Source organism: Bos indicus x Bos taurus, chromosome 15, assembly GCF_003369695.1.
Source record: "Bos indicus x Bos taurus breed Angus x Brahman F1 hybrid chromosome 15, Bos_hybrid_MaternalHap_v2.0, whole genome shotgun sequence".
In the NCBI taxonomy this organism is placed as follows: Eukaryota; Metazoa; Chordata; class Mammalia; order Artiodactyla; family Bovidae; genus Bos; species Bos indicus x Bos taurus.
Window position 1 is genome coordinate 68,135,745 of NC_040090.1, and position 18,739 is coordinate 68,154,483.

General features: G+C 38.5%; 1 protein-coding gene across 3 annotated transcripts in view; it reads right to left on the reverse strand.

Moving 5' to 3' along the window:
- Window positions 1-18,739, reverse strand: part of CWF19L2 (CWF19 like cell cycle control factor 2) — a 144,512-nt gene that overhangs the window by 30,375 nt on the left and 95,398 nt on the right. For 2 of the 3 annotated variants that reach the window (XM_027563860.1, XM_027563859.1), the window contains exons 13-14: window positions 10,653-10,865; window positions 2,516-2,632 (exon numbers count right to left, since the gene is read on the reverse strand). In XM_027563860.1, coding sequence (XP_027419661.1) covers window positions 2,516-2,632; window positions 10,653-10,865 — 330 coding nt within the window. The remainder of the gene's footprint in view (window positions 1-2,515; window positions 2,633-10,652; window positions 10,866-18,739) is intronic. The other variant, XM_027563861.1, reaches the window with a different exon arrangement.

Below are 18,739 nucleotides of genomic sequence, written 5' to 3' on the forward strand. Positions count from 1 at the left end.
CACATCATCTTTTAGGATCTGAAATAGCTCAGCTGGAATTCCATCACCTCCACCAGCTTCTTTCATAGTGATGCTTCCTAAGGCCCACTTGACTTCACACTCTAAGACACCTGGCTCTAGTTGAGTGATCATACCATTGTGGTTATCTGGATCATGAAGATCTTTTTTGTATAGTTCTTCTGTGTACTCTTGCAACTTCTTAATACCTTCTACTTCTGTTAGTTCCATACCATTTCTGTCCTTTATTGTGCCCATCTGTGCATGAAATGTTCCCTTGATACCTTGAATTTTCTTGAAGAGATCTCTAGTGTCTCCCATTCTATTGTTTTCCTCTGTTTCTTTGCATTGTTCACTTAGGAAGTCTTTCTTATCCCGCCTTGCTAGTCTTTGGAACTCTGCATTCAGATGGGTCTATCTTTCCTTTTCACCTTTGCCTTTGGCTTCTCTTCTTTTCTCAGCTATTTGTAAGGCCTCCTCAGACAACCATTTTGCTTTTTGCATTTCTTTTTCTTGGGAATGGTCTTGATCACCATCTCTTGTCCAATATTACAAACCTCTGTCCGTAATTTTTAAGACACTCTGTCTATCAGATCTAATCCCTTGAATCTATTTATCACTTCCACTGAATAAAGGTAACAGATTTGATTTAGGTCATATCTGAATGGCCTAATGGTTTTCCCTGCTTTCTTCAATTTAAGTCTGAATTTTGCAATAAGGAGTTCATGGTCTGAGTCACGGTCAGCTCCTGATCTTGTTTTTGATGACTTTATAGAGGTTCTCCATCTTTGACTGCAAAGAATATAATCAATCTGATTTTGCTATTGACCATCTGGTGATCTCCATGTGTAGAAGGTCTCTTGTGTTGATGGAAGAATGTGTATGCTATGACTAGAGCGTTCTCCTGGCAAAACTCTGTTAGCCTTTGCTCTGCTTCCTTTTCTACTCTAAGGCCAAACTTTTCTGTTATTCCAGATGTCTTGACCTCTTATTTTTGCATCCCAGCCCCCTATGATGAAAAGGAAATCTTTTTGTGATGTTAATTCCAGGAGGTCTTGTAGGTCTTCATAGAACCGTTCAACTTCAGCTTCTTTAGCATTACTGGTTGGGCCAAAGACTTGAATTACTGTGATACTGAATGGTATGCCTTGGTAACAAAAAGAGACCATTCTGTCATTTTTGAGACTGCATCCAAGTACTGCATTTCAGACTCTCTTGCACTGTGAGGGCTACTCCATTTCTTCTAAGGGATTCCTGCCCACAGGAGTAGATACAACGGTTATCTGAATTAAATGCACCCATTACAGTCAATTTTAGTTCACTGATTGCTAAAATGTCAATGTTCACTCTTGCCATCTCCTGTGTGACCACTTCCGATTTACCTTGATTCATGGACCTAACATTCCAGGTTCCTATGCAATACTGTTCTTTAGAGCATCAGAGTTTACTTTCACCACAAGACATATCCACAACTGGGTGCTGTTTCCGTTTTGGCTCAGTCTCTTCATTCCTCATGGAGCTATTTCTCCACTCCTCCAGTAGTATATTGGGCTACTGGACCTGGGAAGTTTATCTTTTAGTGTCATATCTTTCTGCCTTTTCATACTGTTCATGGGGATCTCAAGGCAAGAATGCTGAAGTGGTTTGCCATTCTCTCCAGTGGAACACATTTTGTCAGAACTCTCTACCATGACCCATCTTCTAAAGAGACCCATGATTAGTCTCTTAGGAAGTCTTAAAATGTTCATGGTTTCTAATTAGGGGTTCTTATAACCCCTATTCACTTGTCAACCACTGGAAAAACAAGTGGTTTTTCTCTCTTCCTGTTTTGGTGAGTATAAGGTCTTGAAATCACTTAGCAGCAATTTCACCCATGTTGTGCCTTTCAAGTTCTTGAAGATTCACTCCACACCACACACACAAAATCCCTGAATCCAAATATCAGCCAGGCTATAAGGGAAAAGTGTGGAAATGTAGCCTGATAACAAAATCATGACACTATCACAGTAGCAGAAAATGTCAATGCCATTGTAGGAAAATATAACAATCACTAAGTATAAATCACTATCTTCCAAAAATTACTTTTTATTATCTGAAAACATCCTTCTTTTTGGCTGTAATCTATTAGCTTACCTTGGCAAAAATGATTATTTCATGTTCCACAAAAGCAAATATTAGAAATCTTAAACACTGATTTTTATTTTAAATAAATATAATTAGTTGGTCAAAGTTAATTTAATAGCCAAAAGCTATCAGTTGTATACCTGAAACTAGTACATTATATGACAATCATTACCTCATTAAAAATATTTGTTTAAAGCTTTCAATAAAGTAAAAATGTAGTGAGTGGTGAAAACACCATGACCCACAGGTATACACAACTATGGAAATGTGTATGTGTTTAAATTTAGAATGTAAAATCATTGAATGAAGGTATAAAACTTGTTAGAATTTGTCACAATAGTGTGTAAAAATCGCTATGGATCATAACAAAGATTATGAGCATTATCATGCTGACCTGAATTTCCTCCCAGATGTCTTCATCCAATAAGGTAGCTGCCCTATGGTGCTGCAAAGGGACGATCAAGCAGTGCCCTTCAGTAAGAGATCGCACATTGGGTAAACATAAATAAACCTATGGGGAAAAAAGATGCAAAGGTGAAATGCTCTTGTTATTTATTCTCAGTTCTGAAAGATGAGCCCCTTGTAGGTCAATATGGCTAACCTTTAATAAAATATACCTGGTCATAATATATTATACTTTAATACTTTGAAGATATTCACTATTTAAAATTTTAAAAGCCATGAAGATACCTTTTAATAAACCAGAAATTTATTGCAGAAGTCTCAATTTTGAGTAAGATACCTCAAAGATGAAACTTACCAAAGGGGAGAATGATTGACATTTTATCCTTCATCTGAGAAAGCTACATGTCTTCAGAGCTCATGAAACAACACAAATTTTGCAAGGAAAAAAAAACATACAAGACCTGGTAATGAAATGGAAGTTAAACTGATGCCTATTAATCATTAGCTAAGAAAAGAGACATAACTTCTACATGGCTTTACAGCACTGGTTAAGTTCTATGCATTACCTAGAAGCTGGCACTATTTCTCCATTTTACACAAACTGTATTTTTTTTTTTAAAGTCAAAAAGGTCAATTACTATACATGTAGAAAGCAAAAGGTATTCATAAGGACCATAAATATTCTTCAAACTGGCTTGATCTTATTTTCTATAACTTTTTGGTTAGGTTTTAGCTAGAAAAACTTTATATAAGAGAATTAACTGAATAACATTTATCTATTAACTGATTAATTGCTTTACAAAATAATGCAAATTTTAAATTCTTTGGTATTTGAGTGAAGAACTAGGAGTGTATATGAATATGGCTATATATACTTAAACTTACAGTTAAATCGTAACAATATTCACAATTAAAAGCAGTATCAGGAATAAGCATTGGAGAGGTGACCAAGATGGTGGAGTAGGAAGACCCTGAATTCACTTCCTCCTACAGCCACAACAAAACTACAACTAATTACAGAGCAACCATCTATAAGAACAACCTGAATACTAGCAGAAACAATATTTTGCAAATAAATACATAAAGAAGAAACCACAAAGAGACTAGTAACACGTGAAGGTACACTATCGTTAGGACATACATTCCCAGGTCAGCAACCCACAAACAAGTGCACTTCTCTAATAATGAGCGATGTTGAGCATCTTTTCATGTGTTTGTTAGCCATCTGTATGTCTTCTTTGGAGAAATGTCTGTTTAGATCTTTTTCCCACTTATTGATTGAGTTGTTTGTTTTGCTGATATTGAGTTGATGAGCTGCTTGATTTGGAAATTAATCCTTTGTCAGTTGCTTCATTTGCTATTATTTTTCCCCATTCTGAGGGTTGTCTTTTCACCATGTTTGTAGTTTCCTTTGCTGTGTGAAAGCTTTTAAGTTTAATGAGGTCCCACTTGTTTATATTTATTTCCATTACTCTAGTAGGTGGTCATAGGGGATCTTGCTTTATGTCATCGAGTATTCTGCCTGTGTTTTCCTCTAAGGGCTTTAGTTTCCGGTTAGGTCTTTAATTAATTTTATCTTTGTCTATGGTGCTGGTAAGGGTTCTAATTTCATTCTTTTATACGTAGCTGTGTGGCTGTCCAGTTTTCCCAGTACCACTTATCAAAGAGGCTATCTTTGCCCCACTGTATATTCTTGCCTGCTTTGTCAAAAAAAAGGTACACATAGGTGTGTGGTTTTATCTCTAGGCTCTCTATCTTGTTCCACTGGTCTATATTTCTGTTTTTGTGCCATATCTTACTGTCTTGATGACTAGCTTTGTAGTGTAGTCTGAAGTCAGGAAAGTTGATTCCTCCAGTTCCATTCCTCTCTCTCAAGACTGGTTTTGCTATTTTAGTGTTTCCATGTCAATTGTGAAATTTTTTGTTCTAGTTCTGTGAAAAATGTCACTGGTAATTTGATAGGGATCACACTGAATCTGTAGATTGCACTTAGTAGTACAGTCATTTTCACAATATTGATTCTTACAATCCAGCAACATGGAATCATCTATCTGTTTATGCTGTCTTTTATTAAAAATCAAAGCACTTCTTAAAGTAAAGGATACTGTTAGGACAAGAAGGGGATAGATAATTTTTATTTTTAAGAAAGGAAAAGGTAGGGACAATTTATGATCAGAAACTAAAATAACTGTTTGATTCTAATGAGTACTAATATAGCTTCCTTAAGAAATTTGTATTTAAGACATTAACTTTAAATATTAGACATTCAAGCAGAGTGAGTATGACTGAATTGCTTTAGAATACTGTTAACTATTACCACCTAACACAAAGTAATTCTTCTGAAACTCATAGTCATATATAATTAACTTGGGTAATAACTAAAAGGATAAATATCTTATTGCTTACCCAGATTAATAAAATAATCTACTGTCTACAACAGATAGGATAAGAAGTCAGATACTGTAGGAAACAGATGAAATTACATCAGATCAATATTTCAAACATTTCTAAATTAAAATATTCACAGATGAAAGTCTGAAACTAATTAAGAGACAGTATTTGGTTAGAGCTAAAATAGCACAATGAAACACAGATCAAGAAACAATATATTCAAATAGTGTTAATAACACGATTCAAATAGTGTTAAAATGAAATAAAAATGATACAGCTGGCCCAAGAGGAAGAAACAGATCAGCTGATGCTCAGTAAGAGACAAAAAGAAGATTTAATACCTTAATTGGAAAATTGACTTTATAATTAAAATTTCAGTTCAGTTCAGGTCAGTTCAGTCGCTCAGTCGTGTCTGACTCTTTGCAACCCCATGAATCACAGTGGAACAGGCCTCATTGTCCATCACCAACTCCTAGAGTTCACTCAAACTCACGTCCATCGAGTCAGTGATGCCATCCAGCCATCTCATCCTCTGTCGTCCCCTTCTCCTCCTGCCCCCAATCCCTCCCAGCATCAGGGTCTTTTCCAATGAGTCAACTCTTCGCATGAGGTGGCCAAAGTACTGGAGTTTCAGTTTTAGCATCATTCCTTCCAAAGAACACCCAGGACTGATCTTCTTTAGAATGATTTCTCATGATGTACTCTGCATGATGTACTTCTTTAGAATGGACTGGTTGGATCTCCTTGCAGTCCAAGGGACTCTCAAGAGTCTTCTCCAACACCACAGTTCAAAAGCATCAATTCTTCAGCGCTCAGCTTTCTTCACAGTCCAACTCTCACATCCATACATGACCACAGGAAAAACCATAGCCCTGACTAGATGGACCTTTGTTGGCAAAGTAATGTCTCTGCTTTTCAATATGCTATCTAGGTTGGTCATGACTTTCCTTCCAAGGAGTAAGCGTCTTTTAATTTCATGGTGCAAACACCATCTGCAGTGATTTTGGAGCCCAGAAAAATAAAGTCTGCCACTGTTTCCACTGTTTCCCCATCTATTTGCCATGAAGTGATGAGACCTGATGCCATGATCTTCGTTTTCTGAATGTTGAACTTTAAGCCAACATTTTCACTTTCCTCTTTCACTTTCATCGAGAGGCTTTTTAGATCCTCTACACTTTCTGCCATAACGGTGGTGTTATCTGCATATCTGAAGTTATTGATACTTCTCCTGGCAATCATGATTCCAGCTTGTGTTTCTTCCAGCCCAGCATTTCTCATGATGTACTCTGCATATGTTAAATAAGCAGGGTGACAATCATACAGCCTTGACGTACTCCTTTTCCTATTTGGAACCAATCTGTTATTCCATGTCCACTTCTAACTGTTGCTTCCTGACCTGCATATAGGTTTCTCAAGACGCAGGTCAAGTGGTCTGGTATTCCCATCTCTTTCAGAAGTTTCCACAGTTTATTGTGATCCACACAGTCAAAGGCTTTGGCATTGTCAATAAAGCAGAAATAGATGTTTTTCTGGAATTCTCTTGCTTTTTCAATGATCCAGCAGATGTTGGCAATTTGATCTCTGGTTCTTCTTCTGCCTTTTCTAAAACCAGCTGGATCATCTGGAAGTTCACGGTTCACATATTGCTGAAGCCTAGCTTGGAGAATTTTGAGCATTACTTTACTAGCGTGTGAGATGAGTGCAATTGTGCGGTAGTTTGAGCATTCTTTGGCATTGCCTTTCTTTGGGATTGGAATGAAAACTGACCTTTTCCAGTCCTGTGGCCAGTACTGAATTTTCCAAATTTGCTGGCATACTGACTGCAGCACTTTCACAGCATCATCTTTCAGGATTTGAAATAGCTCAACTGGAATTCCATCATCTCCACTAGCTTTGTTCGTAGTGATGCTTTCTAAGGCCCGCTTGACTTCACATTCCAGGATGTCTGGCTCTAGGTGAGTGATCACACCATCGTGATTATTTTGGTCATCATGATCTTTTTTGTACAGTTCTTCTGTGTATTCTTGCCACCTCTTCTTAATATCTTCTGCTTCTGTTAGGTCCATACCATTTCTGTCCTTTATCGAGCCCATCTTTGCAGGAAATGTTCCCTTGGTATCTCTAATTTTCTTGAACAGATCTCTAGTCTTTCCCATTCTGTTTTCCTTTATTTCTTTGCATTGATCGCTGAGGAAGGCCTTCTTATCTCTTCTTGCTATTCTTTGGAACTCTGCATTCAGATGCTTATAACTTTCCTTTTCTCTTTTGCTTTTCGCTTCTCTTCTTTTCATAGCTATTTTTAAGGTCTCCCCAGACAGCCATTTTGCCTTTTTGCATTAAAAAGTATAAAATTAAAATTTAATACCTTCTAATTGAAAAATGTGGATTACCTCCCAGTAGGAGAGGAAAAGGAATTTGTGTAACAATGTATGGGTTGAAAATAGAAAACGTCTCTTTGCTGGCCAAGAGTTTGTTTCACTAATTGAGAAATGCCTACTATGGGCAATAGTCTATGAAGTAGGAGGCAAACAGAAGTTTTGTATACTTCACACCTCTGTGCCTGTGTGGACCTAGCCTGTCTTCAGTGCATTTGGGAAAATGCAGTCACTGAAAAATACCCAAACTTTTTATACAGAATTATTGGAAACTTTGTTACTTTATGTTTAATTTATTCTTTTCCACTGTTTCCCATCTATTTGCCGTGAAGTGATGGGACCAGATGCCATAATCTTAGTTTTCTGAATGTTGAGCTTTAAGCCAACTTTTTCACTCTCCTCTTTCACTTTCATCAAGAGGCTCTTTAAGTTCTTCTTTGCTTTCTGCCATAAGGGTGGTGTCAACTGCCTATCTGACATTATTGATATTTCTCCCAGCAATCTTGATTACAGCCTGTGCTTCATCCAGCCCAGAGTTTCTCATGATGTATTCTGCTAAGTTAAATAAGCAGGGTGACAATGTACAGCCTCTAAGTACTCCTTTCCCTATCTGGAACCAGTCTGTTGTCCCATGTCCAGTGCTACCTGTTGCTTTTTGACCTGCATACAGATTTCTCAAGAGGCAGGTCAGGTGGTCTGGTATTCCCATCTCTTTCAGAATCTTCCACCATTTATTGTAATCCACACAGTCAAAGGCTTTGGCTCAACATTCAGAAAACTAAGACCATGGCATCTGATCCCATCACTTCATGGCAAACACATCAGGAAACATTGGAAACAGTGACAGACTTTATTTTTGGGGGCTCCAAAATCACTGCAGATGGAGATGTAGCCATGAAATTCAAAGATGCTTACTTCTTGGAAGAAAAGTTTTGACCAACCTAGACAGCATATTAAAAAGCAGAGACACTACTTTGCCAACAAAGGTCCATCTAGTCAATGCTATGGTTTTTCCAGTAGTCATGTATGGATGTGAGAGTTGGACTGTGAAGAAAGCTGAGCGCTGAAGAATTGATGCTTTTGAACTGTGGTGTTGGAGAAGACTCTTGAGAGTCCCTTGGACTGCAAGGAGATCCAGCAAGTCCATCCTAAAGGAAATCAGTCCTGAATATTCATTGGAAGGACTGATGTTGAAGCCAAAATTCCAAAACTTTGTCCACCTTATGTGAAGAACTGACTCATTTGAAAAGACCCTGATGCTGGGAAAGACTGAAGGAGAGATAAGGGGACAGCAGAAGATGAGATGGTTGGATGGCATCACTGACTCAATGGACACGAGTTTGAGTAAACTCTAGGAGTTGGTGATGGACAGGGACGTCTGATGTGTTGCAGCCCATGGGGTCACAAAGAGTCGGACACGACTGAGCTACTGAACTAAACTGAATTTATTCTTACATTTGGTAAAGGTAGGGGCCAGACTGAAGGGGAATGAAATATTTATACAAAATGTCCTAATTATGAAAATATAAATGTTTATTTAACAGTCTAGAAAAGAACATGGGAAAATTAATACAAGTATCTGGTAAGATTGGTTAAGGGTTTTTGATTGATTAAATTTTGAATGGACTTTTTTACTTTTACTTTTTTATAAAGTCTTGGAGAAAGGAATGGCAACCCACTCCAGTATTCTTGCCTGGAGAATTCCATGGACAGGGGAGTCTGACAGGCTACAGTCCATGGGGTCAAAAAGATTTGAACATGGACTGAGAAACTAACACACACACACTTTTGATAAAGTCTAAAGGAAAACAAAGAAATGGAAAAGAAGGGTAATGAAAAATTAAAAGCTAAAGAAACCAAAATTCAAACTGATAAACTGACGGTCTTAATGACCTAAAGGTATTAAAGACTAGAATTGTAATGAAAAAGTCAATACCAGTTCTTTGGCTATGTAGGTGCTGTGTGTATATGTGAAACAAATAATATGTATATGTATATTCTCCACAATATTAGTTTTTGAAACTACCATTCATTCATTCAACTTCTTTTCCTACCACTTTTTCTCACTCACTCCACTCTAGCTACACTGGGTTCTTTTTTTCTGTTCCATAAATGCCCATCTCATGTCTTCACTCACTGATACCTCTTTCTGAAACACTACTCATTCAGATTTTCATGTTGCTTGCTTCTTCTCATCTTTCATAGCTTTACTTTCATACCTTTAAAATATCTCCTCAGAGAAGCCTTTCAGATCAGCTTTTCAAAAAATAACCTCTCATCATTTCCCACATTTCCTCTCTATATTTGTTTTGTAATAACAGTTCCTTAAATCAGGGCAATCATTACTGTGCTCTGTCACAAGTATATTCGATTCTCTACTTTTCCCCAGTGACTAATTAGGTTCTGGCATACATCTGGTACATGATAACTATTTACTTAACATAAGGATTAAATTGCCAAATGCTGAAATAAATGACTATTATTACCGGCTATTAAATAAGTGATATTTAATATTTATTGAGAAGGGGACGACAGAGGACGAGACGGTTGGATGACATCACCGACTCGATAGACATGAGTCTGAGCAAGCTCCAGGAGACAATGAAGGACAGGGAAGCCTGGTGTGCTGCAGTCAATGGGGTGGCAAAGAGTCAGACACGACTGACTGACTGAACAACAAGAATATTTATCGAAAGAAGTGACTATAAACATACATGTTTGAATATAATGGGATATATGCAAGTATACAATGATAAGTAAAAGTTACCTATACTCATGGAACTAACAGACTACTGAGGGAGACACTCAACAAGTAAAACAAAATACAAATATGAAGGGCTGACTGGGACTTGAGCATCTGTGGATTTTCATATACAAGGACTGAAGAACCAATCCCCAGTGGGTTACTAAGCAGAAACTGTACAATAAACTTCTTCAAATTATGAGATAGTCTATAGAGAAATAACAAGATTTTGTGAGAATGTAAGGGAAGAAGCAGAAGCTACTTTAAAGTAAGTAGCTCTGAAGCGATTTTAATACTGAGACTTAAGTGCCAAACATGAAAGTAAGATCACATAGATGGGAAATGGCAGAGCAAGGGTCTGAATTCACGTGGTCTGGATCCAGAGTCTAGGGCCTGAAGCACAACTCAATGCTGCCTAGCTGTAGAGTGGAATTACATGAAATATGAGTTTCATATCATTTGAATATTTATACTCAATCTAAAGAAAATTCTAAGAATCATGGGAACTTAGAAAAGAAAATATATAAAACACAGAGTAAGAGACAGATTACTGAGAACCTTAGAAGCATATGGAGAAAGAAGCATTTCCTTAGGATAATAAACACTGTATTTCTTACCTTAACACCTATTGCAACAATAAGGTGCTTGGGAAACTGAGAACTGTCAAAACAATAAAGACATTTTTCCATTTGTGCAACAAGACTCCGGTGCTCAGCAATAGCTTTTTTCCTCTGATTCTCTCCCTCTTCACCAAAACGTTCTCTCTCAGCTGCTTTGGAGACAAACATGTCATCCAGAGTGTAATAATCTCCATCTGTTTTTCCCATAAACTAAAAAATGAAAATAAAAGTAGTGGAGAGAAGGCAGTGGTTTATTCAGTTTATTGTACAGTGTCATGAAAAAAGTAAAATCAAAGTGTTAGTCGCTCAGTTGTGTCTGATAATACTATGGCATACTGAAGTTACATCTATAAGTTCTATGATAAAACTATTACATGAACATTTTTAAAAAGAAAAAACTGATTAAAATTTAAGCTTGAACCACAGAGGTCAATTTATTATCATCATCATCACAAATAAAGTGTATTGAGTATTTACTATGTGCAATTCTATGCAATTTGACTGTTTTATACTCCTATGGCCTTCCCTGGTAGTTCAGACAATAAAGAATCTGCCTGCAATGCAGGAGACCTGAGTTCGATCCCTGGGCCTGGAAGATTCTCTGGAGAAGAGAATGGCAACCCACTTCAGTAATTTTGCCTAGAGAATTTCATGGACAGAGGAGCCTGGCAGTCACAAAGAGTTAGACATGACAGAGACTGACACTTTTTATTTTCACACTCCTTTGAGGTAGGAATCAGTATCATTTCGATATATAAATGACGAAACTAAATCACAGAGAGGTTAAGAACAACTTTCACTATAAAATTAGCATGCTGCTGCTGCTGCTGCTGCTGCTGCTGCTAAGTCGCTTCAGTTGTGTCCAACTCTGTGCGACCACATAGACGGCAGCCCACCAGGCTCCCCTGTCCCTGGGATTCTCCAGGCAAGAACACTGGAGTGGGTTGCCATTTCCTTCTCCAATGCATGAAAGTGAAAAGTGAAAGTGAAGTCGCTCAGTTGTGTCCAACTCTTCGCGACCCCATGGACTGCAGCCTACCAGGCTGCTCCATCCATGGGATTTTCCAGGCGAGAGTACTGGAATGGGGTGCCATTGCCTTGCATACATTCTATTAAATTTACCACCAATTTGCTAATAAGTATATGGAGAACAATTTTCTCCCTTCTCTTTAAAAAATATTCTTTTAATTTATTTTTATAGAGGTAACAAATTTATAAAATTATGTATGTTTCACGCATACATAATCAATTTCTTTTAATAAGTCTTTCTAATGGTCTCTTATTGAGAATATCCCACAGTTCAACATGCTCTGCATTCTGTTTTGCAGCTATATAATAAACCCAACTTAATTCTGTGTGTCCCTAGTGGTCTTTGGCTAGACACCACTGACATACTGTTCATTTAGGGGTGTGTGATAATGGTGTTTTGATAATGCTAAAAAACTTGTTAAAAGCTTATTTATCTTATTAAAGTGTGGTTGGTTTGCAACATTGTGCTGATTTCAGGTGTGAAGCAGAGTGATTCAGTTATATACATGTGTGCATATGTATGTGTATGTGTATATGTGTGTTCTTTCTGGATTATTTTCCATTATAGGTTATAACAGAATGGTAAGTATAGTTCGCTGTGTTAATCAGTAGGTCTTTGCTTGCTGTTTTGTACACAAGAGTGTGTATATGTTAATCTGAAACTCCTAATTACTTAAATTAGGAATTAAAATTTATTTTTATTAACAAAAATAAATCCCAGAAACTCACCCATGAAAAAAAATGTTTAAATTAGCATGCACTCCACATAGAATATAAAACAGTTTTCAACTGTATCTCAAGGCACTTTCTCTTTTAAACCTTCACAATAAACTGTAGCAAGAGGGATGTTTTTAAAACAAAAATTTTATTTACTTATTTATGTCCTGGCTTAAAATCCTCAAAACACCTTACATTGGAAACAGGATCAAGTTCAAACCATTCTTTGCCCTACTAAGTCATAGATATTGAAAGGTATAATGATTAAAAACGTGGGTTCTATAATCAGAACTGTACAAAAAAGACCTTCACGATCCAGATAATCATGATGGTGTGATCACTCACACTCACCTAGAGCCAGCCATTCTGGAACGTGATGTCAAATGGGCCTTAGCAAGCATCACTATGAACAAAGCTACTGGAGGTGATGGAGTTCCAGTGCAGCTATTTCAAATACTAAAAGATGATGCTGTGAAAGTGCTGCACTCAATATGTCAGCAAATCTGGAAAACTCAGCAGTGGCCACAGGACTGGAAAAGGACAGTTTTCATTCCAATTCCAAAGAAAGGCAATGCCAAAGAATGCTCAAACTACCACACAATTGCACTCATCTCACACACTAGTAAAGTAACACTCATTATTCTCCAAGCCATACTTCAGCAATACATGAACTGTGAACTTGCAGATGTTCAAGTTGGTTTTAGAAAAGGCAGAGGAACCAGAGATCAGATTGCCAATATGCTGCTGCTGCTGCTAAGTCACTTCAGTTGTGTCTGAATACGTGCGACCCCACAGACGGCAGACTACCAGGCTCCGTTCCTGGGATTCTCCAGGCAAGAACGCTGGAGTGCATTGCCATTGCCTTCTCCAATGCATGAAAGTGAAAAGTGAAAGTGAAGTCACTCAGTCATGTCCGACTCTTCGCAGACAAGCAGTACTGGACTGCAACACTGAAAAACCAAGAGAGTTCCAGAAAAACATCTATTTCTGCTTTATTGACTATGCCAAAGCCTTTGACTGTGTGGATCACAATAAAGTGTGGAAAATTCTGAAGAAGATGGGAATACCAGACCACCTGACCTGCCTCTTGAGAAATCTGTATGCAGGTCAGGAAGCAACAGTTAGAACTGGACATGGAACAAAGATTAGTTCCAAATATGAAAAGGAGTATATCAAGGCTGTATACTGTCACCCTGATTATTTAAATTATATGAAGGGTACATCATGAGAAACGCTGGGCTAGAGGAAGCACAAGCTGGAATGACGACTGCCGGGAGACATATCAATAACCTCAGATATGCAGACGACACCATCCTTATGGCAGAAAGCAAAGAACTAAAGAGCCTCTTGATGAAAGTGAAAGAGAAAAGTGAAAAAGTTGGCTTAAAGCTTGACATTCAGAAAACTAAGATCATAGCATCCAGTTCCATCACTGCATGGCAAATAGATGGGGAAACAGTGGAAACAGTGTCAGACTTTATTTTTCTGGGCTCCAAAATTACTGCAGATGGTGACTGCAGCCATGAAATTAAAAGACATTTTCTCCTTGGAAGGAAAGTTATGACCAATCTAGACAGCCTATTAAAAAGCAGAGACATGACTTTGTCAACAAAGGTCCGTCTAGTCAAGGCTATGGTTTTTCCAGTGGTCATGCATGGATGTAAGAGGGACTACAGAGAAAGCTGAGTGCTAAAGAATTGATGCTTTTGAACTTTGATGTTGGAGAAGACTCTTGAGAGTCCCTTGGACTGCAAGGAGATCAAACCAGTCCATCCTAAAGGAGATCAGTCCAGGGTGTTCATTGGAAGGACAGAAGTTGAAGCTGAAACTCCAATACTTTGGCTACCTGATGTGAAGAGTTGACTCATTTGAAAAGACCTTGATGCTGGGAAAGATTGAGGGCAGGAGGAGAAGGGGATGACAGCGGATGAGATGTTTGGATGGCATCACCAACTTGGTGGACATGGGTTTGGGTGGACTCCGCGAGTTGGTGATGGACAGGGAGGCCTGGCATGCTGCAGTTCATGGGGTTGCAAAGAGTCAGCCACGACTGGGTGTCTAAACTGAACTATAATCAGAATAACTGTAGTAGTATTCTAAATAATAATAACAGGCAGTTATTTAATCTTTCTGCATTGTCCCTATAGTCTATTTCCCTACTTTACAATGGTTATAACAATATTATTCATCTAATAAGATTATCTTTCTTAATCCTTTAGCACATGCCTGGCATGCAATAAGGACTTATAAATATGAGTCACCTCAGTCACATGTGATCACGTTGTTGTTCAGCTGCTCAGTCATATCAGACTCTTTGAAACCCCATGGACTGCAACATACCTGACTTCCCTGTCCTTCTGAATCTCCCAGTTTGTTCAAACTCTTGTTCATTGAGTCAATGGTTCCATCCAACCATCTCATCCCTGTTGCCCCCTTCCAAGTAAATCTTTGCCAGCATCAGTCTTTTCCACTGAGTCAGCTCGTCCCATCAAGTGGCCAAAGTAATGGAGTTTCAGCATCAGTCCTTCCTATGAATATTCAGGGTTGATTATCTTTAGGATTGACTGGTTTGATCTCCTTGCTTTCCAGGGAATTCTCAAGAGTCTTCTCCAACACCTCAGTTGGAAGGCATCAGTTCTTCAGTGCTCAGCCTTCTTTATGGTTCAACTGTCACATAATCAATGGAAAAAACCATAGTTGGAGTTTTTAAACAAAACCAAAGGTTGAGTTTTAAGCCAACTTTTTCACTCTCCTCTTTCAATTTTATCAAGATGATTTTTTAACTCAACATTCAAAAAACAAAGATCATAGCATCTGCTCCCATCGCTTCATGGCCAATAGATGGGAAAACAATGGAAACAGTGACAGACTATTTTCTTGGGCTCCAAAATCACTGCAGATGGTGACTGCAGCAATTAATTTCAAAAATACTTGCTCCTTGGAAGAAAAGCTATGACCAATTTAGACAGCATATTAAAAAGCAAAGATATTACTTTGCCAACAAAGGTCTTCATAGTCAAAGCTATGGTTTTTCCAGTAGTCATGTATGGATGTGAGAGTTGGACCATAAAGAAAGCTGAGCACTGAAGAATTGATTCTTTTAAACTGTGGTGTTGGAAAAGACTCTTGAGGGTCCCTTGGACTGCAAGGAGATCAAACCAGCCAATCCTAAAGGAAATCAGTCCTGAATATTCATTGGAAGGACTGATGCTGAAGCTGAAACTCCAATACTTTGGCCACCTGATGCGAAGAGGTGACTCACTGGAAAAGACCCTGATGCCAGAAAGATTGAAGGCAGGAGGAGAAGGGGACAACAGAGGATGGGACGGTTGGATGGCATCACCAACTCGAAGGACATGAGTTTGAGTAAGCTCTGGGAGTTGGTGATGGACAGGGAAGCCTGGTATGCTGCAGTCCATGGGGTCACAAAGAGTCAGATGTGACTGAGCAACTGAATTGAAGAGGCTCTTTAGTTCCTCTTCACTTTCTGCCATTAGGGTGGTGTCATCTGCATATCTGAGGTTACTGATATTTCTCTCGGCAATCTTGATTCCAGCCTGAGCTTCATCCAGCCGGGCATTTTGCATGATGTACTGTGCATAAAAGTTAAATAAGCAGGGTGACAATATACAGCCTTGACGTACTCCTCCCAATTTGGAACCAGTCTGTTGTTCTATGTCTGGTTCTGCTGCTTCTTGACCTGCATACAGTTTTCTCAGGAGGCAGGTAAGGTGGTCTGATATTCCCATTTCTTTAAGAATTTTCCATAGTTTGTTATGATCCATAGGATCAGTCACATGTGATCATATCTCTACTCAAACTCTATATTTTGCCCCCCTATTTGAGTCCCCCAAAGTACTGTTCTCTTCAGGCTTTGCACATATTGCTCTCTGACCAATTTTGTCCTCAATTTCGCCATTCCTACTTCTACTCACTTTCTTAATCTGAAGCTGGTTTATAGGGCTGGCCAAAAAGTTCCTTCTGTTTTAACAAGGGATACATTTTCATTTTCACCAAGAACTTTATTGAAAAAATGTATTCACCAGTTTTTCCACTATCTTCTGCTGCTTTCCTGGCAACTTCACAATTCCATCTTCCCAAAACTTTTTATCTTCATGAACAATGAACTGTTCCAGGTATCTTTTACAGTCTTTCAGGGAATTGAAATTTTTTCCATTAAGAGAATTTTGTAAAGACCAAAAGAAAGGGAAATCTGAAAGTGCAATGTCTGGTGAATATGGTGGATGAATCAGAACTTCCCAGTCAAGATGTAACAATTTTTGCCTGGTCATCAAAACATGTGGTCTTGTACTAACCTGATGGAACATTATGTGTTTTCTATTGAATTATCTAATTGGGAGCAGTACTTGTTGGAATTAACACCCCTTCTACATCATCACTCTCAGGGGATACCTGAGTCCTTTTATTCAACTAACAGAGGCAGTAAGAGGAAAACTAGTTCATTTGCTACTCCCACATTTACAAACCTAGCTGTATCTGTGCCTTACCTACTGGTAGACAGTAACCAGATCCTTTCTAAGACTATCTCTTCACCAACTGTTCTTACATTCACTTTTGAACACATCATAATCAAGCTTTTCTGTTTAGCAGACTAAGGAAACCACACTTATCAAAGTCACAAAGGGAGTTTGCTGGTGGGCCAATGGTTAAGATGCAGGACTTTCACTGCCACGGCCCAGGTTCAATCCCTGCTTGGGGAACTAAGATCTCACAAGCTGCATGACATGGTGGAAAAAAAAAAAAGTCACGAGAAACATTCCCAGTGCCAAATGAATACTCACTTTTCTATCTATGAAAATGCTACTGTCTGTCAGAAATAGGTAACAGTTATTCACAACATCTTTCTTGTGTCCTCTGGATGCTGAAACATCACATGCTGTTTTCCTTCCACCTCACTGGTCGAACCTTCTCAATCCCCTTTGTTGAATTTTTTTCCTTCTTTCAGATAGTGCTCAGCTGCGTCTTCAGATCCTCCTCATAAATAATTTCTTAAGTCCCTGTTAACAGCATCTATATCTATATGGGAGAACCAAGATATACCCAGAGCTCTGTGCACAGTCATTCCACACCATCATGTGAATGACTAATGGGCATACTTAATGTGTTAATAATAGTATTCTTCATCTCCCACCTCCTGAAAGATTTTTTCCCTGCCAAAGTTTTTCTGTTACAATGAATGGCACCAGCATTGCCCCAAATCTTATTGCTTTTCATCAGTTTACCAACCTAACCCAAGCCTCTATCTGAATTAAGGAAATTATCCTCCTAAACATTCTCCCTGCTTCCATTCTTGCCTATCTACATTACATTCTCAAAAGAGTCACCAGAAAAATCTTTCAAAACATAAACCAGCAGTCTCCAGACTGGCATTTCAGGGGCTAGGAAGTTGCCACGCTATCCCAACAACAAGTACAAAGGTGAGCAAACTGAAAACTCGACAGCACTTTTTAGACTCAGGGAAGTAATTGCCCCCAAAATTGGAGAAACAATCAGGTTGATACAAAGAATCCTAATTCAATTTATTTGAGAAAAACCAGTGGTTCTGCGAGAACCAGTGCCAGGATAGGAAAATCTAAACTGCAGTTGATAAATTTCAGGAGGCTCAGTGTAGACAAATAGGCAAGTTAACAATCCCAGGGGAATCCAGTCATAAGGGGCCCCCTCAAAATTTTGTGAATTTTATCTCTTGGAGCTCTACCAGGTCTGCAGAGTAAATATCAGAGAAAAGTCCTCTGTGACTTTCAACAAGGGGAAGGGAAAAGGAAACACCCTGAAATGTACCAAGGCATTCTTTTCTTCTTAACAAGGCCAGCCCTTCAGCAGAAATTGCCACACCAGAGTTTAACCTGCTGGAGTTTTAGCAGAGCCTAATCTACCTGAAAGAAGGGAAACATTCAAATCCAGCCCCTTCTAGCCACTCTATTCTATTCCAACTAAGCGGAGAAAAACTTGTGAAGTACTGGTGAAATTCACAGTCCAGCAGCACAGGCTCACCAAAAACAGATGGATAATGTAAGCAAAGACACAGTACATGTACCTACGATCTCTGGGCCAGGAAGATCCCCTGGAGAAGGGAAATGCCAACCCACTCCAGTATTCTTGCCTGAAAAATTCTAAAGACAGAGGAGACTGTCACATTGCAGTCCAAAGAGCTGGACATGACTGAGTGACTAAGCACATGCACAATGTAAGCAGAGATATGGAAATTCTAAGAAAAGAACCAAAAAAAACCAAAAAAACAAAAAAACTAGATGCTGGAGATGAAAAACACTGTAACAGAAATGACAAATGCCTTTGATGGATTCATTAATAACTGG